The sequence below is a fragment of the Oncorhynchus gorbuscha genome, linkage group LG16, assembly GCF_021184085.1.
Source record: "Oncorhynchus gorbuscha isolate QuinsamMale2020 ecotype Even-year linkage group LG16, OgorEven_v1.0, whole genome shotgun sequence".
Taxonomy (NCBI): domain Eukaryota; kingdom Metazoa; phylum Chordata; class Actinopteri; order Salmoniformes; family Salmonidae; genus Oncorhynchus; species Oncorhynchus gorbuscha.
Window position 1 is genome coordinate 91750277 of NC_060188.1, and position 21976 is coordinate 91772252.

The following is a 21976-nucleotide window of genomic DNA, read 5'->3' on the forward strand; positions in this document are numbered from 1 at the left end:
AACCTCATTGCCACCAGCTTCTTAAAACTGGTTAGTGACTGGGAATGGAAATTCACCTGGGCTATTTGTCTATATTTAAACCTCCTGTTGCCTTAAGGTTTTATGTAGTTGAAAGATGGGGGGGGGGGGGTTATTCTCTTTTTAGTTTTATTTTTGCTCATGGTTCTACGTTACAAATGTTACAAAAGTGTGTGGATACTTGCTCGTCAAACATCTCATTCCAAAATCATGGGTATTAATATGGAGTTGGTCCCCCCTTTGCTGCTATAACAGCCTCCACTCAAAATGTTGCCACACAGTTTTGGAAGCACATAATCGTCTAGAATGCCATTGCTTGCTGTAGCGTTAAGAGTTCCCTTTCATTGAATGAAGGGAACTACCCTGAACCATGACAAATTCAGCCCCAGACCTTTATTCGTCCTCCACCAAACTTTACAGTTGGCATTATGCATTGGTGCAGGTGGCGTTCTGGCATCCGCCAAACCCAGATTTTTCAGTCAGACTGCCAGATGGTGAAACGTGATTCGTCAATCCAGAGAACGCGTATTCACTTCTCCATTTCAATGGCGGCGAGTTTTCCACCTCTCCAGCTTAGGCTTGTGTGCGGCTGCTCGGCCATGGAAATCCATTTCACGAAGCTCCCGGCGAACAGTTATTGTGTTGACATTGCTTCCAGAGGCAGTTTGGAACTCTGAAGTGAGTGTTGCAACTGAGGACAGATGATTTTTACACGCTACGCGCTTCAGCACTGTGAGCTTGTGTGGCCTACCACTTCGCAGCTGAGCCTGTTTTGCTCCTTTGACATTTCCACTCCACAACAACAGCGCTTACTGTTGACCGGGGCAGGTCAAGCAGAGCAGAAATTTGACGAACTGCCTTGTTGGAAAGGTGGCATCCTACGATGGTGGTGGTGCCATGTTGAAAGTCACCTGAGCTCTTCACTACAGGCCATTCTACTGCCAGTGTACAGGCCATTCTGCTGCCAGTGTACAGGCCATTCTGCTGCCAGTGTACAGGCCATTCTGCTGCCAGTGTACAGGCCATTCTGCTGCCAGTGTACAGGCCATTCTGCTGCCAGTGTACAGGCCATTCTGCTGCCAGTGTACAGGCCATTCTGCTGCCAGTGTACAGGCCATTCTGCTGCCAGTGTACAGGCCATTCTGCTGCCAGTGTACAGGCCATTCTGCTGCCAGTGTACAGGCCATTCTGCTGCCAGTGTACAGGCCATTCTGCCGCCAGTGTACAGGCCATTCTGCCGCCAGTGTACAGGCCATTCTGCCGCCAGTGTACAGGCCATTCTGCCGCCAGTGTACAGGCCATTCTGCCGCCAGTGTACAGGCCATTCTGCCGCCAGTGTACAGGCCATTCTGCCGCCAGTGTTTGCCAATGCATGGCTGTGTACTCCATTTTATACTCCTGTCAACTCCTGGAATAGCCGAATCCACTAATATGGAAGAGTGTCCACATACTATTGGCTATTTTGTGTATCAAGTATGACACAAACATGTTATCTTGTGTATGACACGAGTGCTTTAGTTTCCTTTCCTTGTCAAAGACTGAAATCTAAGTGGACTTGACTGTTTAGTGCACATCAAGTCCTCTGACATGCTTTGTGAATGTGAAACCGGTTTTGCTTTGGAAGAATGAGTTGGCAAAATCATTTGCAGGAATCTGTGGCTATTTCAAAATACTCCTCGGTGAAAACTCTCTCCTTTTTTCCACCCTCCCCTTTCTCTCTCTCTCCTCTTTTCCACCCTCCCCTTTCTCTCTCTCTCCTCTTTTCCACCCTTCCCTTTCTCTCCTGTTCCCTCAACCCCCTATCCCCCTCCCTCACCCCCCAGTGAGCGACCTCCAGACGTTTCTCCACTATGAGTCGGGAGCGAGCAGACTCCCAGGGGTCACTTGGGCCTGACGATGAGGTCATGCCATATAGTGATGACGAGACGGATGATGAGTTGGACCCCGGCTCAGACGAAGAGCGGCCACAGGTCGAAGAGGCCAAGAGCACCGGTAAGAGACTGGGAGCAGACACACACACACCTCATCCATTAGACAATCATCTGAGAAACCACCCTTAATAATGGTAATACCACCTTTTGATTAATTTGGAAATGTACCAGTTTCACCATTCAGCTGCCATGTTCTGTCTGCCCTTTTGGTGTCCAGAGTCTTGACGGTCTGCCCTTTTGTTTCCAGAGTCTTGACGGTCTGCCCTTTTGTTTCCAGAGTCTTGACGGTCTGCCCTTTTGTTTCCAGAGTCTTGACGGTCTGCCCTTTTGTTTCCAGAGTCTTGACGGTCTGCCCTTTTGTTTCCAGAGTCTTGACGGTCTGCCCTTTTGTTTCCAGAGTCTTGACGGTCTGCCCTTTTGTTTCCAGAGTCTTGACGGTCTGCCCTTTTGTTTCCAGAGTCTTGACGGTCTGCCCTTTTGTTTCCAGAGTCTTGACGGTCTGCCCTTTTGTTTCCAGAGTCTTGACGGTCTGCCCTTTTGTTTCCAGAGTCTTGACGGTCTGCCCTTTTGTTTCCAGAGTCTTGACGGTCTGCCCTTTTGTTTCCAGAGTCTTGACGGTCTGCCCTTTTGTTTCCAGAGTCTTGACGGTCTGCCCTTTTGTTTCCAGAGTCTTGACGGTCTGCCCTTTTGTTTCCAGAGTCTTGACGGTCTGCCCTTTTGTTTCCAGAGTCTTGACGGTCTGCCCTTTTGTTTCCAGAGTCTTGACGGTCTGCCCTTTTGTTTCCAGAGTCTTGACGGTCTGCCCTTTTGTTTCCAGAGTCTTGACGGTCTGCCCTTTTGTTTCCAGAGTCTTGACGGTCTGCCCTTTTGTTTCCAGAGTCTTGACGGTCTGCCCTTTTGTTTCCAGAGTCTTGACGGTCTGCCCTTTTGTTTCCAGAGTCTTGACGGTCTGCCCTTTTGTTTCCAGAGTCTTGACGGTCTGCCCTTTTGTTTCCAGAGTCTTGACGGTCTGCCCTTTTGTTTCCAGAGTCTTGACGGTCTGCCCTTTTGTTTCCAGAGTCTTGACGGTCTGCCCTTTTGTTTCCAGAGTCTGGTTGGAGAGTCAAAGCAAACGACAGGGCCTTCTGTAACCTGCCAGAGTTTCAGAAAAAATACTTCTTGTGTCTCAAGAAGAGTAAATATGCAGTAAGTTCCCTCTCTCCCAGTTCCACCTAGAACTGCTGGTTCAAGCCTAGGTCTTGTTCGTTAGGCACCACACGAAGGCAATGGACAAAAACAGGAAATGTGTACCTGGACTTGTCCAATAAGAAATGCATGTTTTAGATTCCCAATTGTAAAAGGGTTTAAAACCGTTTATAGTTGCATGGCCTCATGAACACCAGCCTCATGAACACCAGCCTCATGAACACCAGCCTCATGAACACCAGCCTCATGAACCCTCATGAACACCAGCCTCATGAACCCTCATGAACGCCAGCCTCATGAACGCCATCCTCGTGATCCTTAGTGAACACCAGCCTCATGAACACCAGCCTCATGAACACCAGCCTCATGAACACCAGCCTCATGAACACCAGCCTCATGAACACCAGCCTCATGAACACCAGCCTCATGAACACCAGCCTCGTGATCCTTCATGAACACCAGCCTCATGAAACCTCATGAACGCCAGCCTCGTGATCCTTAGCGAACACCAGCCTCATGAACACCAGCCTCATGAACCACAGCCTCATGAACCCTCATGAACACCAGCCTCATGAACCCTCATGAATACCAGCCTCATGAACCCTCATGAACACCAGCCTCATGAACCCTCATGAACACCAGCCTCATGAACCCTCATGAACACCAGCCTCATGAACCCTCATGAACACCAGCCTCATGAACCCTCATGAACACCAGCCTCTGACTGAGTAAAGCAAAGTATTGACTAATGAAACCGGTATATATTTGTTTAGGAGTAATGCCAGTTGCTGGCAGGAGCATGACAATAAAGGGTAAACGTAGAGGTCGGTAGAAACCGATAGAAACCGGTAGAAACCGGTAGAAACCGATCGCTGTAATGTGCTTAGGGGGAGCACAGTGTCGTCCCTTAAACAAGCCCATATTTGAGTACGGTAGGAGATAAAAGGCCAGTGCTTTGTTGAGATTTTTTTTCTGTTTGCATACTATTACGTACTCTCCAATGTTGTCATCGTTGACGCAGTAGTAGATCCAGTGCATCATGGACAATAAGGAAGTATGTTATTTTATTTGATCCTTTCTGGTTGTCCCTACTTCCTTCTTCCTGTGCTGATGTGTCTGTCAGATTGGCCTGAACACTTTGCATTATTAAAGCTCCATAAAATACACTCTGGGCTGAAAATAATATATATATATATATATATATAGGTATTTACCAGTGACTGACAGAACAGGACTTGTGGTTAGTCTGTAGTTGGCTCTCTTTCCCCATCTGTGGCGATATAACTTATTATCTTTAGTGTTCATTTACTTGTTAGTCACCATTAGAATAATCTCATGTTACCACACTCCTCAGTGTCGATCATCAGAGAGTTATCCTGAAATCAAGGCTACCATTATGAAAATGAGGTGATATGAATCTCATTCAGTTGTCTATTTAAAAAAAAAAAAAGCCTCGTTGGATTGCTAACTGCAGGCACATTGGTGGCACAAAGTACAGATGTCAAACTATGACTAAGTCTTCTCTGACATCTGAAAATAGCTCAGCTTTTGTTTGCAGCTATTCATTTGTTTTTCCGTGATCCGTGGTTGTGCTCTGCCTGCCGTAAGGTATTGGGATTACGACACTGGGAAATTCCTTGTACACAGTAGACACTCGCCTAAAAACCAACCTCCCTCTTTCTTCTGTTAGTAATTCTTTAAAGGAATGGACAGAACAAGTGTAGGGTGTTCTGTGTGTAACTAAATGTGCTGCTTTCCCTGGTTAAATAAAGAGCAGAGAGTCTGGGCTAAAGCCACTACACATTACAGTACCACTCCTAAACCACACTCTTATCCATAATGGTACTTCACCTAGCTGCTGCTGTTATTCCTTTTAAGACTACTCTTATAAAGTCCACTTGACCTTTACACTGGTGTAAAATCAAATCACATTTTATTTATCACATGCGCCGAATTCAACAGGTGTAGACTTTTCAGTGAAATGTTTACTTACGAGCCCTTTATTAACCAACAATGCGGTTTTAAGAAATTACAACAACAAAAAAAGTAACAAATAAAAGTAACAAATAATTAAAGAGCAGCAGTTGAATAACAATTTCAAGGCTGTATTCAGGCGGGTACCGTTAGAGTCAATGTGGAGGCTATATACAGGGGGGTACCGGTACAGAGTCAGTGTGGAGACTATATACAGGGTGTTACGGTACAGAGTCAATGTGGAGGCTATATACAGGGGGGTACCGGTACAGAGTCAGTGTGGAGGCTATATACAGGGTGTTACGGTACAGAGTCAATGTGGAGGCTCGTTAGGAAGTCCAGGATCCAGTTGCAGAGGGAGGTGTTTAGTCCCAGGATCCTTAGCTTAGTGATGAGCTTTGAGGGCACTATGGTGTTGAACGCTGAGCTTGTAGTCAATGAACAGCATTCTCACATAGGTGTTCCTTTTGTCCAGGTGAGAAAGGGCAGTGTGGAGTGCGATAGAGGTTGCATTATCTGTGGATATGTTTGGGCGGTATGCAAATTGGAGTGGGTCTAGGTGTTCTGGGATAATGGTGTTGATGTGAACCATGACCAGGCTTTCAAAGCACTTCATGTGTGGAGTGCGATTGAGATTGTGTCATCTGTCTATGTTGGGGCGGTATGCGAATTGGAGTGTGTCTAGGATGTCCGGAACAGTCCGGAACAGTTTAGTACACGTAATCCGTCTGGCCCAGCGGCTTTGTGAATGTTAACCTGTTTTTAAAGGTTTTGATCAAATGTATTTATATACATCAGCAGATATATCAAAGTGCTGTACAGAAACCCAGCCTAAAACAGCAAGCAATGCAGGTGTAGAAGCACGGTGGCTAGGAAAAACTCCCTAGAAAGGCCACAACCTAGGAAGAAACCGGGCTATGAGGGGTGGCCAGTCCTCTTCTGGCTGTGCCAGGTGGAGATTATAACAGAACATGGCCAAGATGTTCAAACGTTCATAAATGACCAGCAGGGTAAAATAATAATAATCACAGTGGTTGTCGAGGATGCAGCAAGTCAGCACCTCAGGAGTAAATGTCAGTTGGCTTTTCTTAGCCGATCATTGAGAGTATCTCTACCTCTCCTGCTGTCTCTAGAGAGTTGAAAACAGCAGGTCTGGGACAGGTAGCACGTCCGGTGAACAGGTCAGGGTTCCATAGCCACAGGCAAACAGTTGAAACTGGAGCAGCAGCACGGCCAGGTGGACTGGGGACAGCAAGGAGTCCTCATGCCAGGTAGTCCTGAGGCGTGGTCCTAGGGCTCAGGTCCTCCGAGAGAAGAAGAAAGACAGAGAGAATTAGAGAAAATACTCAAATTCACACAGGACACCTGATCAGACGGGAGAAATACTCCAGACACTGTGGCCCCATCCTATGATACCCCCGGACAGGGCCAAACAGGCAGGATATAACCCCACCCACTTCGCCAAAGCACAGCCCCCACACCACTATAGGGTTATCTTCACATCGGCTACTGAGCGCGTTACCACACATCCATCCGGAACAGCTGGTGCTCTCGTGCATGCCTATGTACAGTTATTTAAGTGACTATGCATAGATAATAACAGAGAGTAGCATCAGTGTAGAAGAGGGGGGGGGGCAATGCAAATTGCCTGGGTAGCCATGTCTCGTCCTTTGGGTGTCCTAGACTTATTCTGCATTCCAAATGGTACTCTCTTACCCTGTATACCTGCACTACTTTTGAGTCCTGGTCCAATGTAGACCCCTTTATAGGACATACAGTTGAAGTCGGAAGTTTACATACACTTAGGCTGGAGTCATTAAAACTCGTTTTTCAACAACTCCACAAATTTCTTGTTAACAAACTATAGTTTTGGCAAGTCGGTTAGGACATCTACTTTGTGCATGACACAAGTAATTTTTTCAACAATTGTTTACAGACAGATTATTTCACTGTTTCACAATTCCAGTGGGTCAGAAGTTTACATACACTAAGTTGACTGTGCCTTTTAAACAGCTTGGGAAATTCCAGAAAATGATGTAATGGCTTTAGAAGCTTCTGATAGGCTAATTGACATCATCTGAGTCAATTGGAGGTGTACCTGTGGATGTATTTCAAGGCCTACCTTCAAACCCAGTGCCTCTTTACTTGACATCATGGGAAAATCAAAAGAAATCAGCTAAAAAATGTAGACCTCCACAAGTCTGGTTCATCCTTGGGAGCAATTTCCAAACGCCTGCGGGAACCACGTTCATCTGTACAAACAATAGTACGCAAGTATAAACACCATGGGACCACGCAACCGTCATACCGCTCAGGAAGGAGACGTGTTCTGTATCCTAGAGATGAACGTACTTTGGTGCGATAAGTGCAAATCAATCCCAGAACAACAGCAAAGGACCTTGTGAAGATGTTGGAGGAAACAGGTACAAAAGTATGATGGCTTAAGGACAACAAAGTCAAGGTATTGGAGTGGCCATCACAAAGCCCTAACCTCAATCCTATAGAAAATTTGTGGGCAGAACTGAGAAAGCGTGTGTGAGCAAGGAGGCCTACAAACCTGACTCAGTTACACCAGCTCAGTCAGGAGGAATGGGCCAAAATTCACCCAACTTATTGTGGGAAGCTTGTGGAAGGAAACATTTGACCCAAGTTAAACAATGTAAAGGCAATGCTACCAAATACTAATTGAGTGTATGTAAACTTCTGACTCACTGGGAATGTGATGAAATAAATCAAATAAATAAATCATTCTCCCTACTACCATTCTGACATTTCACATTCTGAAAATAAAGTGGTGATCCTAACTGACCTAAAACAGGGAATTTTTACTGTGATTATATGTCAGGAATTGTGAAAAACTGAGTTGAAATGTATTTGGCTAAGGTGTATGTCTTACTTCAACTGTAGGTTGTCATTTGGGACTGGGGTGAAACAGATATTTTTGTCTAATCATCCCCCCCCCCTCCTCAGGATTGTGGCTGCTGTTTGTTGTTAATGAAAATTAGCACAAAGTTACTCCTCGTGTGACACGGAGGGAGAGAGAGAGAGAGAGCGAGAGAGAGAACTGTTCCACCCTAGACCAAAATGAGAGAATATCCCACATACACAGACAATGTGTTCACACTGAACTAGGAACCAAAGGACCTTCTGAGGAAGTAGTTCTTCCCTAAAGTCTCCCTACTGTTAACGGCCATAATAGTCTAAACCACTCTGTATCCGTAAAGCCCAGTTGTGTCTTCCCAGAAACCTTTGTTAAAAACAGTGATTTGTATTTATAGGAGCCTCACGTCTCTGTATGGACATTTTAAAGTGGAGGATTTCTCCCTGTGTGATCTTAACCATGTTTATGTACCTGTCCTTATTTCTTCAGTTCACCTTCTTACCAATTGTTTTTTTTGTTCCCTAGGGGAATGGAATCAAGACATACAAATATAACGCCTTGACGTTCATCCCACTGAATCTGTTTGAGCAGTTCAAACGAGCTGCTAACCTTTACTTCCTGGCCCTGCTCATCTTACAGGTAAGTCTGCTGAAGCCGGCTTGTGTTCCATCCGACTTTCTATACTAACGGATTCTAAGAATCTTCAAGTGCTCGACGGTGAGGTTCCACTTGTAGCAGTGTTCTGTCAGACATCCCAGTTTGTGCTACAGTACGGAGGGAATCAAAATCAATACTATTGTCAGCGGTTTTTGTAAAGAACAGGTGTCGACTAACGGGTGAAATGCTTACTTACGGGTCCTTTTTCAACAATGCAGAGTTAAAGATGAGATTTAAATAATAAATAAATAGAAATAGTGACACGAGGAATAAATACATTTACATTTACATTTAAGTCATTTAGCAGACGCTCTTATCCAGAGCGACTTACAAATTGGTGCATTCACCTTATGACATCCAGTGGAACAGCCACTTTACAATAGTGCATCTAAATATTTTAAGGGGGGGGGGGGTGAGAAGGATTACTTTACCCTATCCTATGTATTCCTTAAAGAGGTGGGGTTTCAGGTGTCTCCGGAAGGTGGTGATTGACTCCGCTGTCCTGGCGTCGTGAGGGAGTTTGTTCCACCATTGGGGAGCCAGAGCAGCGAACAGTTTTGACTGGGCTGAGCGGGAACTGTACTTCCTCAGTGGTAGGGAGACGAGCAGGCCAGAGGTGGATGAACGCAGTGCCCTTATTTGGGTGTAGGGCCTGATCAGAGCCTGGAGGTACTGAGGTGCCGTTCCCCTCACAGCTCCGTAGGCAAGCACCATGGTCTTGTAGCGGATGCGAGCTTCAACTGGAAGCCAGTGGAGAGAGCGGAGGAGCGGGGTGACGTGAGAGAACTTGGGAAGGTTGAACACTAGACGGGCTGCGGCGTTCTGGATGAGTTGTAGGGGTTTAATGGCACAGGCAGGGAGCCCAGCCAACAGCGAGTTGCAGTAATCCAGACGGGAGATGACAAGTGCCTGGATTAGGACCTGCGCCGCTTCCTGTGTGAGGCAGGGTCGTACTCTGCGGATGTTGTAGAGCATGAACCTACAGGAACGTGCCACCGTCTTGATGTTAGTTGAGAACGACAGGGTGTTGTCCAGGATCACGCCAAGGTTCTTAGCGCTCTGGGAGGAGGACACAATGGAGTTGTCAACCGTGATGGCGAGATCATGGAACGGGCAGTCCTTCCCCGGGAGGAAGAGCAGCTCCGTCTTGCCGAAGTTCAGCTTGAGGTGGTGATCCGTCATCCACACTGATATGTCTGCCAGACATGCAGAGATGCGATTCGCCACCTGGTCATCAGAAGGGGGAAAGGAGAAGATTAATTGTGTGTCGTCTGCATAGCAATGATAGGAGAGACCATGTGAGGTTATGACAGAGCCAAGTGACTTGGTGTATAGCGAGAATAGGAGAGGGCCTAGAACAGAGCCCTGGGGACACCAGTGGTGAGAGCGCGTGGTGAGGAGACAGATTCTCGCCACGCCACCTGGTAGGAGCGACCTGTCAGGTAGGACGCAATCCAAGCGTGGGCCGCGCCAGAGATGCCCAACTCGGAGAGGGTGGAGAGGAGGATCTGATGGTTCACAGTATCGAAGGCAGCCGATAGGTCTAGAAGGATGAGAGCAGAGGAGAGAGTGTTAGCTTTAGCGGTGCGGAGCGCCTCCGTGATACAGAGAAGAGCAGTCTCAGTTGAATGACTAGTCTTGAAACCTGACTGATTTGGATCAAGAAGGTCATTCTGAGAGAGATAGCGGGAGAGCTGACCAAGGACGGCACGTTCAAGAGTTTTGGAGAGAAAAGAAAGAAGGGATACTGGTCTGTAGTTGTTAACATCGGAGGGATCGAGTGTAGGTTTTTTCAGAAGGGGTGCAACTCTCGCTCTCTTGAAGACGGAAGGGACGTAGCCAGCGGTCAGGGATAAGTTGATGAGCGAGGTGAGGTAAGGGAGAAGGTCTCCGGAAATGGTCTGGAGAAGAGAGGAGGGGATAGGGTCGAGCGGGCAGGTTGTTGGGCGGCCGGCCAGTGAATAACAATAACATGGCTTAACATAGGAAGTACCAGGTAATAACATGGCTTAAAACAGGAAGTACCAGGTAATAACATGGCTTTACACAGGAAGTACCAGGTAATAACATGGCTTTACGCTGGAAGTACCAGGTAATAACATGGCTTAACACAGGAAGTTCCAAGCTAATAACATGGCTTTACACAGGAAGTACCAGGTAATAACATGGCTTAACACAGGAAGTACCAGGTAATAACATGGCTATATACAGGAAGTACCAGGTAATAACATGGCTATGTACAGGGAGTACCAGGTAATAACATGGCTATATACAGGGAGTACCAGGTAATAACATGGCTATATACAGGGAGTACCAGGTAATAACATGGCTATATACAGGGAGTACCAGGTAATAACATGGCTATATACAGGGAGTACCAGGTAATAACATGGCTATATACAAGGAGTACCAGGTAATAACATGGCTATATACAGGGAGTACCAGGTAATAACATGGCTATATACAGGGAGTACCAGGTAATAACATGGCTATATACAGGGAGTACCAGGTAATAACATGGCTATATACAGGGAGTACCAGGTAATAACATGGCTATATACAGGGAGTACCATGTAATAACATGGCTATATACAGGGAGTACCAGGTAATAACATGGCTATATACAGGGAGTACCAGGTAATAACATGGCTATATACAGGAAGTACCAGGTAATAACATGGCTATATACATGAAGTACCAGGTAATAACATGGCTTTTTCAGGGAGTACCAGTACTGAGTCGTTGCAGTACTGAGTCGTTGCAGGGGTACCAGGTAATATGTACATGTAGGTAAAGATAATGTAACTAGGCAACCGGATGGATGCTTCTCTGAAGCACGAACCCGCCAAGCTGTACCGTTTCTTGACATGCTGCTTAACACGGTAACACTGTACAGCTGGCGACTGAAATCAGCATGCCATAAGGAGTCGCTAGAGCGCAATGGTACAAGGACAGTCCCGGCCGGCCAAACCCTCCCCTGACCCGGACGACGCTGGGCCAATTCTGCACCGCCTCATGCGTCTCCCGGTCGTGGCGATGGTACAAGGACAGTCCCGGCCGGCCAAACCCTCCCCTGACCCGGACGACGCTGGGCCAATTCTGCACCGCCTTATGCGTCTCCCGGTCGTGGCGATGGTACAAGGACAGTCCCGGCCGGCCAAACCCTCCCCTGACCCGGACGACGCTGGGCCAATTCTGCACCGCCTCATGCGTCTCCCGGTCGCGGCTGGCGGCGACACAGCCCGGGTTCGACCTGTGTCTGTAGTGACAACTCTACCACTGCGATGCAGTGCCTTAGACCACTGGGGAGGCCCCCAATTGTCATACTTGAGTAAAAGCAAAGATGCCTTAATAGAAAATGACTCAAGTAAAAGTGAGTCACCCAGTACAACACTACTTGAGTAAAAGTCTACAAGTATTTGGTTTTAAATATACTTAAGTATCAAATGTAAATGTAATTGCTATAATATACTTAAGTATAAAAAGTAATATCACATTCCTTATTAAACAAACCAGACGGCACCAATTAATTATTTTATTTACAGACAGACAGGGGCACCTTCCAACACTCAGACATAATCTACAAACAACGCATGTGTATTTAGTGAGTCCTCCAGATCAGAGACAGTAGATGACCAGGGATGTTCTCTGTTTAGCGAGTCCTCCAGATCAGAGGCAGTAGATGACCAGGGATGTTCTCTGTTTAGTGAGTCCTCCAGATCAGAGGCAGTAGGGACGACCAGGGATGTTCTCTGTTTAGTGAGTCCTCCAGATCAGAGGCAGTAGGGACGACCAGGGATGTTCTCTGTTCAGTGAGTCCTCCAGATCAGAGAAGTAGGGATGACCAGGGATGTTCTCTGTTTAGTGAGTCCTCCAGATCCGAGGCAGTAGGGACGCCCAGAGATGTTCTCTGTTTAGTGAGTCCTCCAGGTCAGAGGCAGTAGGGATGACCAGGGATGTTCTCATGTTTAGTGAGCCACCGACCCAGGGGATTGGATGTGCTGACAGCCCGGTACATCACTGGGGAAGAGAAGCTTACCCCTATCCATATCTACTTCTATCGCTCCACTATCCCTGCACTTTGTAAATATGGTACTGCTACTGACCCTGTAATATAATTTCTCGTGTTCAACGTACATGACCGTGGTGATGAAGTGTTATTTTTAAGCAATAAGGCTCGAAGGGGGTGTGGTATATGGCCAATATACCACGGCTAAGGGCTGTTCTTAGACACGACGCAACTCAAACCCCTGAGGTGCCTTATTACTATTATAAACTGGTTACCAACGTAGAGAGCAGTACAAATAAATGTTTTTGTCATACCCATGGTGTACGGTCTGATATACCACGGCTGTCAGCCAATCAGCATTCAGGGCTCGAACCACCCAGTTTATAATACAGGACCCTGGTCTGAGTGGTAATGTAGTGTGATACAGGACCCTGGTCTGAGTAGTAATGTAGTGTTGTGATACAGGACCCTGGTCTGAGTAGTAATGTAGTGTTGTGATACAGGACCCTGGTCTGAGTAGTAATGTAGTGTTAAACAGGACCCTGGTCTGAGTAGTAATGTAGTGGTGTGATACAGGACCCTGGTCTGAGTAGTAATGTAGTGTTATTATGCAGGACCCTGGTCTGAGTAGTAATGTAGTGTTATACAGGACCCTGGTCTGAGTAGTAATGTAGTGTTGTTATACAGGACCCTGGTCTGAGTAGTAATGTAGTGTTATACAGGACCCTGGTCTGAGTAGTAATGTAGTGGTGTGATACAGGACCCTGGTCTGAGTAGTAATGTATTGTTCTACAGGACCCTGGTCTGAGTAGTAATGTAGTGTTATACAGGACCCTGGTCTGAGTAGTAATGTAGTGTTCTACAGGACCCTGGTCTGAGTAGTAATGTAGTGTTCTACAGGACCCTGGTCTGAGTAGTAATGTAGTGTGATACAGGACCCTGGTCTGAGTAGTAAATGTAGTGTTCTAGATTATTCCTGCAGTCGACACGCTGCCTTTAAACGTTCTAATGTGTCGGATAAAGGAATAGATTGTGATATTAATACACATGTTTTTATTCATCAGATAATTCCTGAGATCACCACGTTGCCTTGGTACACCACCTTAGTGCCTTTAGTTCTGGTGCTGGGAATCACAGCCATCAAAGACCTGGTGGACGATCTGGTGAGTGACTCCGACCTCCTCCTTCGCTGGCTGCATCTCAATTCTCCACCCTTGTCTCCCAAAGTATGCATTTGTTAACACTTCCCATCATGGATTAAAAAAAACACAAGATTGATGTAAAAGCATTGGCGAGAAGTTCTCTGCAAGTATACAAAAAGGGGGAGGTAAAAAACAGTGGAAAATCGGGACATTTTTGCCTCTTGCCTAGACTCTGTTAACTTCATCCAACCATGTCGTTCCTACAGACTCTGTTAACTTCATCCAACCATGTCGTTCCTACAGACTCTGTTCATCCAACCATGTCGTTCCTACAGACTCTGTTCATCCAACCATGTCGTTCCTACAGACTCTGTTCATCCAACCATGTCGTTCCTACAGACTCTGTTCATCCAACCATGTCGTTCCTACAGACTCTGTTCATCCAACCATGTCGTTCCTACAGACTCTGTTCATCCAACCATGTCGTTCCTACAGACTCTGTTAACTTCATCCAACCATGTCGTTCCTACAGACTCTGTTAACTTCATCCAACCATGTCGTTCCTACAGACTCTGTTAACTTCATCCAACCATGTCGTTCCTACAGACTCTCTTCATCCAACCATGTCGTTCCTACAGACTCTGTTAACTTCATCCAACCATGTCGTTCCTACAGACTCTGTTCATCCAACCATGTTGTTCCTACAGATGAGAGACAGACCAAGAAATAGGCCTCCTTTTCATTGATGGCATATGCAGCGCACTCCATTTAATGAAGAGAACATTGTGGTCCATTTTTAATCTTAGTGCTGAACCCCTGCCTGGTGTTTTCTCTTTCCTCTCTAACAGGCCCGCCACAGGATGGACAACGAGATCAATAATAGGAAGTGTGAAGTTCTCCTGGATGGCAGGTAATGACTAGGAACCACAGAGAATCACTCCTTCGATAATAACTAGTTTTAATCAAGGGGGCAGCTCCATTGAAGGTTTACACTATTTTAAAGTAGTCAACTGGGCGGTACTTGAAGTGCTTTTAAGGAAGGATCACGGAGTTACATCCAGGTCATTAGGGTTAGGGTTACACAATGCAAATAGTCTGGGTATCCATTTGATTACCTGGTTCAGGAGTCTTATGGCTTGGGGGTAAAAACTGTTGAGAAGCCTTTTTGTCCTAGACTTGGCACTCCGGTACCACTTCTCATGCGGTAGCAGAGAGAACAGTTGTATATCTAGGTGTATGGTATGAATGTATATTATTACACAATACTGTTTATATTTTCTATGTGTGGGTGTGGAGCTCCTTGGTGCAGCAGCGTACCCTTTTATAATATCTTGAATAGTTTTTGTTGTATTTCTCTGTGTTATGCATCAAGACAAGTGTCATGTTTTGAACATGACCTGCAACGAATCTGAATAGCTGAATGAAACAAACTTTTTTTCCAAACCAGGTTTCAAGGGTCGAAGTGGATGAATATTCATGTCGGTGATGTGGTTCGTTTGAAGAAAAATGATCACATCCCGGTAATGTCACTTATTTGTTCTTTGACTAAAAACCCAACTAGCCATTATATAATTCAGTTACAATATTTTGATTTGGTTATTTGATTTTGATTTGATTTGATTTTCTTCATTTAGGCCGACATTCTGTTGTTGTCCAGTTCAAACCCCAACAGTCTTTGTTATGTTGAAACCGCCGAGCTCGATGGGTAAGATGTTCTCCAATGAACGTTCAATTATGGGCTGGTCCCAAATGGCTCCCTTTTCCCTATATAGTGCACTACTTTAGACCAGAGCCCTATGGCTCCCTATTCCCTATATAGTGCACTACTTTAGATCAGAGCCCTAAAGAACCCTATTCCCTATATAGTGCACTACTTTAGACCAGAGCCCTATAGAACCCTATTCCCTATATAGTGCACTACTTTAGACCAGAGCCCTAAAGAACCCTATTCCCTATATAGTGCACTACTTTAGACCAGAGCCCTATAGAACCCTATTCCCTATATAGTGCACTACTTTAGACCAGAGCCCTATAGAACCCTATTCCCTATATAGTGCACTACTTTAGACCAGAGCCCTATGGAACCCTATTCCCTATATAGTGCACTACTTTAGACCAGAGCCGTAAAGAACCCTATTCCCTATATAGTGCACTACTTTAGACCAGAGCCCTATGGGCCGTGGTCAAACTTAGTGCACTATCCTGTATAGAGAACACGGTGCCATTTGGGATGCAGACCATGTGTCTTCAAACCTTTTTTTATGTGTGATTTTAATTTGTCAAGAACTTCCCCTTGATAACATGATAAAATTACATTGACAGAACGTGCTTTTGTGTAAACGTCAAACATTTTAGAGGCGAAGTGAGATCAAAAGGGTTTGCTGAGACTTGTTATAATCACAGTCTCCTTCAGCCTGGAGATTCGATTGAAAACTCATTAGTCAAACAATACTATCAGAAGCCCAGCATGGTTCAGTTAATTCAATCAAATTTAATCACATTTTCAGGTTATTGTCCTTGTGTAAAATGTACAGACGTTTCTTTTTTTAAAATTATATATATATATATACTGAATTTGTCCACAAATGAGTCTACTGAAATGTCAATGTACATTTGATTGTTTTGCAGGGAAACCAACCTGAAGTTTAAAATGGGTCTGAAAGTGACAGACGAGAGACTGCAGGAGGAGGGCCAGCTGGCACAGTTTGACGGTAACATACTGCTGTGCTGTCCGTCTTAACTAACAGATTGACGTTATATACATCCTTATTTAGATATGTGTGGTGGGTCTTAAGAGGAATGCACTAACTGTACATCGCTATGGAGAAGAGCATCTGCAAATGACCAAAATGTTGTATAAAATGTGTGTATTTTGGAGAGGGAGTGGGAGAGAGAATCCTCATACAGCCGTGATAGTGGGTCGCTGTTCCCTTGTTTCCTCATATAGCCGTGATAGTGTGTCGCTGTTCCCTGTTTCCTCATACAGCCGTGATAGTGTGTCACTGTTTCCTCATACAGCCGTGATAGTGTGGTCACTGTTCCCTTGTTCCCTCATACAGCCGTGATAGTGGGTCACTGTTCCCTCGTTTCCTCATACAGCCGTGATAGTGGGTCACTGTTTCCTCATACAGCCGTGATAGTGGGTCACTGTTTCCTCATACAGCCGTGATAGTGTGTCACTGTTTCCTCATACAGCCGTGATAGTGGGTCACTGTTCCCTTGTTCCCTCATACAGCCGTGATAGTGTGGTCACTGTTCCCTCTTTTCCTCATACAGCCGTGATGGTGTGGTCACTGTTCCCTCGTTTCCTCATACAGCCGTGATAGTGTGGTCACTGTTCCCTTGCTTCCTCATACAGCCGCGATAGTGTGTCTCTGTTTCCTCATACAGCCGCGATAGTGGGTCACTGTTTCCTCATACAGCCGCGATAGTGGGTCACTGTTTCCTCATACAGCCATGATAGTGGGTCACTGTTTCCTCATACAGCCGTGATAGTGGGTCACTGTTTCCTCATACAGCCGTGATAGTGTGTCACTGTTTCCTCATACACCCATGATAGTGTGTCACTGTTTCCTCATACACCCATGATAGTGTGTCACTGTTTCCTCATACAGCCGTGATAGTGTGTCACTGTTTCCTCATACAGCCGTGATAGTGTGTCACTGTTTCCTCATACACCCGTGATAGTGTGGTCACTGTTTGCTTGTTTCCTCATACAGCCGTGATAGTGGGTCACTGTTTCCTCATACAGCCGTGATAGTGTGGTCACTGTTTGCTTGTTTCCTCATACAGCCGTGATAGTGGGTCACTGTTTCCTCATACACCCGTGATAGTGTGGTCACTGTTTGCTTGTTTCCTCATACAGCCGTGATAGTGGGTCACTGTTTCCTCATACAGCCGTGATAGTGGTCACTGTTTCCTCATACAGCCGTGATAGTGGGTCACTGTTTCCTCATACAGCCGTGATAGTGGGTCACTGTTTCCTCATACAGCCGTGATAGTGTGTGAGGAGCCTAACAACCGTCTGGATAAGTTCACGGGGACGATGCGTTGGAGGAAAGAACGCTTCCCTCTGGATCTGGACAATATGATGCTGAGAGGATGTAGGATCAGAAACACTGACGAGTGTCACGGACTGGTCATCTTCGCAGGTAAATACCTTGCATAACCTTTCAGAACCAATGGCTATACACACTCATTCACTCCACTCATTCACTCCACTCATTCACTCCACTTCACTCACTCACTCACTCACTCACTCACTCACTCACTCACTCACTCACTCACTCACTCACTCACTCACTCACTCACTCACTCACTCACTCACTCACTCACTCACTCACTCCACTCCACTCCACTCCACTCCACTCCACTCATTCCACTCCATGATTTGACACAGCCACAGACATCATTTTCAGGTAAATACCTCACACACGTTCATCATCAATATACAGACCTACCAACAACATGGACATGCAGGCATGTAAATATGCTGTCTTGGACTTAATCTCATATGCAAACCCTTACTCATCTGTTTGTTTGGTGTTTTGATGTAGGCGCCGACACTAAAATCATGAGGAATGGGGGCAAGACGAGATTCAAGAGGACTAAAATCGATGAATTGATGAACTACATGGTGTACACTGTAAGTGGTATTACCTTCGCTCATCCACTACACCATCGCAAAAATATTTCACCCTTTATGAAATGGAGTCTCTTTTCAAATCCATTTACGCTGAACAACAAACCTCGGGTTATTATTATTATTTTTTACATATGTGACCAGTGTTTTCTCTCTAAGTTTGGTTGATATACTTTTTTATTTTGGCTCACGCGACACGGTTATCCTCCGTTGCTGTGACTACTACTATCTGTCCCGGGAGGGGGGGGGGGGGTCCTCTTAGCGATAGGAATCCCGGACTGGACACTGACTTCAAACAGCTCTATGGTGAGAAACAGCTCAGTTCCTGGGGCAAAACTCCTGTGCTGTCCTGGAGAACGAGTACAGAGCATTAAAAACTGCTTTCTACCATTCTACGATGGATGCCTGGGGCTAACGCTGTCGTAGTCCATGTGGTGTCAAATTACATTGTGAGGGCTAGCTCGGAACTGCTGAAAAATAGATTTTAAAGAACTGATTCTAGCTCTGAAAGATTCCAAATAGATTTTAAAGAACTGATTCTAGCTCTGAAAGATTCCAAATAGATTTTAAAGAACTGATTCTAGCTCTGAAAGATTCCAAATAGATTTTAAAGAACTGATTCTAGCTCTGAAAGATTCCAAATAGATTTTAAAGAACTGATTCTAGCTCTGAAAGATTCCAAATAGATTTTAAAGAACTGATTCTAGCTCTGAAAGATTCCAAATAGATTTTAAAGAACTGATTCTAGCTCTGAAAGATTCCAAATAGATTTTAAAGAACTGATTCTAGCTCTGAAAGATTCCAAATAGATTTTAAAGAACTGATTCTAGCTCTGAAAGATTCCAAATAGATTTTAAAGAACTGATTCTAGCTCTGAAAGATTCCAAATAGAGGCTGATTATTTCAGGCCTGGTACCAATGCAGGCTACTGGCATTGCACGTATGGCATAAAGAGTACTGTGGCTCTGTTTGCATAACTTTTATAATTACCTTTGACACCTTCTGGAAACAAAAGATGATCTACAGGAATGAGTTTGTCCAGATCATCTTGGCTCCTGGACTCCTGGACAATGACTTATCAATGACCCAAGCCCTGCTCAGATTATCACTATTATGGTGGCGCTGAGTTTGTCGTCGTGTTGCAGAAAATGTATTGTCCCAGGAGTTTTGGAAGTCATAGTGTATGTTTAAAAAAAATGTATTTTACCTTTTATTTAACTTGGCAAGTCACAGGAACAGTGGGTTAACTGGTCTAGGAATAGTGGGGTTAACTGGTCTAGGAACAGTGGGTTAACTGGTCTAGGAACAGTGGGTTAACTGGTCTAGCAACAGTGGGTTAACTGGTCTAGCAACAGTGGGTTAACTGGTCACAGGAACAGTGGGTTAACTGGTCACAGGAACAGTGGGTTAACTGGTCACAGGAACAGTGGGTTAACTGGTCACAGGAACAGTGGGTTAACTGGTCACAGGAACAGTGGGTTAACTGGTCACAGGAACAGTGGGTTAACTGGTCACAGGAACAGTGGGTTAACTGGTCACAGGAACAGTGGGTTAACTGGTCACAGGAACAGTGGGTTAACTGGTCACAGGAACAGTGGGTTAACTGGTCACAGGAACAGTGGGTTAACTGGTCACAGGAACAGTGGGTTAACTGGTCACAGGAACAGTGGGTTAACTGGTCTAGGAACAGTGGGTTAACTGGTCTAGGAACAGTGGGGTTAACTGGTCTAGGAACAGTGGGGTTAACTGGTCTAGGAACAGTGGGGTTAACTGGTCTAGGAACAGTGGGGTTAACTGGTCTAGGAACAGTGGGGTTAACTGGTCTAGGAACAGTGGGGTTAACTGGTCACAGGAACAGTGGGGTTAACTGGTCACAGGAACAGTGGGTTAACTGGTCACAGGAACAGTGGGTTAACTGGTCACAGGAACAGTGGGTTAACTGGTCACAGGAACAGTGGGTTAACTGGTCACAGGAACAGTGGGTTAACTGGTCACAGGAACAGTGGGTTAACTGGTCACAGGAACAGTGGGTTAACTGGTCACAGGAACAGTGGGTTAACTGGTCACAGGAACAGTGGGTTAACTGGTCAGTGGGTTAACTGGTTAGGAACAGGAACAGTGGGTTAACTGGTCACAGGAACAGTGGGTTAACTGGTCACAGGAACAGTGGGTTAACTGGTCACAGGAACAGTGGGTTAACTGGTCACAGGAACAGTGGGTTAACTGGTCACAGGAACAGTGGGTTAACTGGTCACAGGAACAGTGGGTTAACTGGTCACAGGAACAGTGGGTTAACTGGTCACAGGAACAGTGGGTTAACTGGTCACAGGAACAGTGGGTTAACTGGTCACAGGAACAGTGGGTTAACTGGTCACAGGAACAGTGGGTTAACTGGTCTGGTCACAGGAACAGTGGGTTAACTGGTCTAGGAACAGTGGGTTAACTGGTCTAGGAACAGTGGGGTTAACTGGTCACACTGGGAACAGTGGGTTAACTGGTCACAGGAACAGTGGGTTAACTGGTCTAGGAACAGTGGGGTTAACTGGTCACAGGAACAGTGGGTTAAGTGGGGTTAACTGGTCTAGGAACAGTGGGGTTAACTGGTCACAGGAACAGTGGGTTAACTGGTCTCACAGGAACAGTGGGTTAACTGGTCACAGGAACAGTGGGTTAACTGGTCACAGGAACAGTGGGTTAACTGGTCACAGGAACAGTGGGTTAACTGGTCACAGGAACAGTGGGTTAACTGGTCACAGGAACAGTGGGTTAACTGGTCACAGGAACAGTGGGTTAACTGGTCAGGAACAGTGGGTTAACTGGCAGGAACAGTGGGTTAACTGGTCTAGGAACAGTGGGTTAACTGGTCTAGGAACAGTGGGTTAACTGGTTCTGGTCACAGGAACAGTGGGTTAACTGGTCAGTGGGTTAAGTCACAGGAACAGTGGGTTAACTGGTCAGTGGGTTAACTGGTCACAGGAACAACAGGTGGGTTAACTGGTCAGTGGGTTAACTGGTCACAGGAACAGTGGGTTAACTGGTCTAGCAACAGTGGGTTAACTGGTCACAGGAACAGTGGGTTAACTGGTCACAGGAACAGTGGGTTAACTGGTCTAGCAACAGTGGGGTTCACAGGAACTGGTCTAGCAACAGTGGGTTAACTGGTCTAGGAACAGTGGGTTAACTGGCAGGAACAGTGGGTTAACTGGCAACAGTGGGTTAACTGGTCTAGCAACAGTGGGTTAACTGGTCTAGCAACAGTGGGTTAACTGTTAACTGGTCTAGCAACAGTGGGTTAACTGGTCTAGCAACAGTGGGTTAACTGGTCTAGCAACAGTGGGTTAACTGGTCTAGCAACAGTGGGTTAACTGGTCTAGCAACAGTGGGTTAACTGGCAACTAGCAACAGTGGGTTAACTGGCCTAGCAACAGTGGGTTAACTGGCCTAGCAACAGTGGGTTAACTGGCCTAGCAACAGTGGGTTAACTGGCCTAGCAACAGTGGGTTAACTGGCCTAGCAACAGTGGGTTAACTGGCCTAG

The 21976-nt window shown here is 45.8% G+C and overlaps 1 protein-coding gene across 1 annotated transcript in view; it reads left to right on the top strand.

Annotated features, from left to right (window-relative positions):
* Window positions 1-21976, top strand: part of LOC124000543 (phospholipid-transporting ATPase IC-like) — a 70361-nt gene that overhangs the window by 19314 nt on the left and 29071 nt on the right. The window contains exons 2-11 of the mRNA XM_046306995.1: window positions 1842-2010; window positions 3037-3134; window positions 8515-8628; window positions 13720-13818; window positions 14646-14707; window positions 15245-15317; window positions 15432-15502; window positions 16426-16508; window positions 17790-17948; window positions 18354-18442. Coding sequence (XP_046162951.1) covers window positions 1869-2010; window positions 3037-3134; window positions 8515-8628; window positions 13720-13818; window positions 14646-14707; window positions 15245-15317; window positions 15432-15502; window positions 16426-16508; window positions 17790-17948; window positions 18354-18442 — 990 coding nt within the window. The 5' untranslated portion in view covers window positions 1842-1868. The remainder of the gene's footprint in view (window positions 1-1841; window positions 2011-3036; window positions 3135-8514; window positions 8629-13719; window positions 13819-14645; window positions 14708-15244; window positions 15318-15431; window positions 15503-16425; window positions 16509-17789; window positions 17949-18353; window positions 18443-21976) is intronic.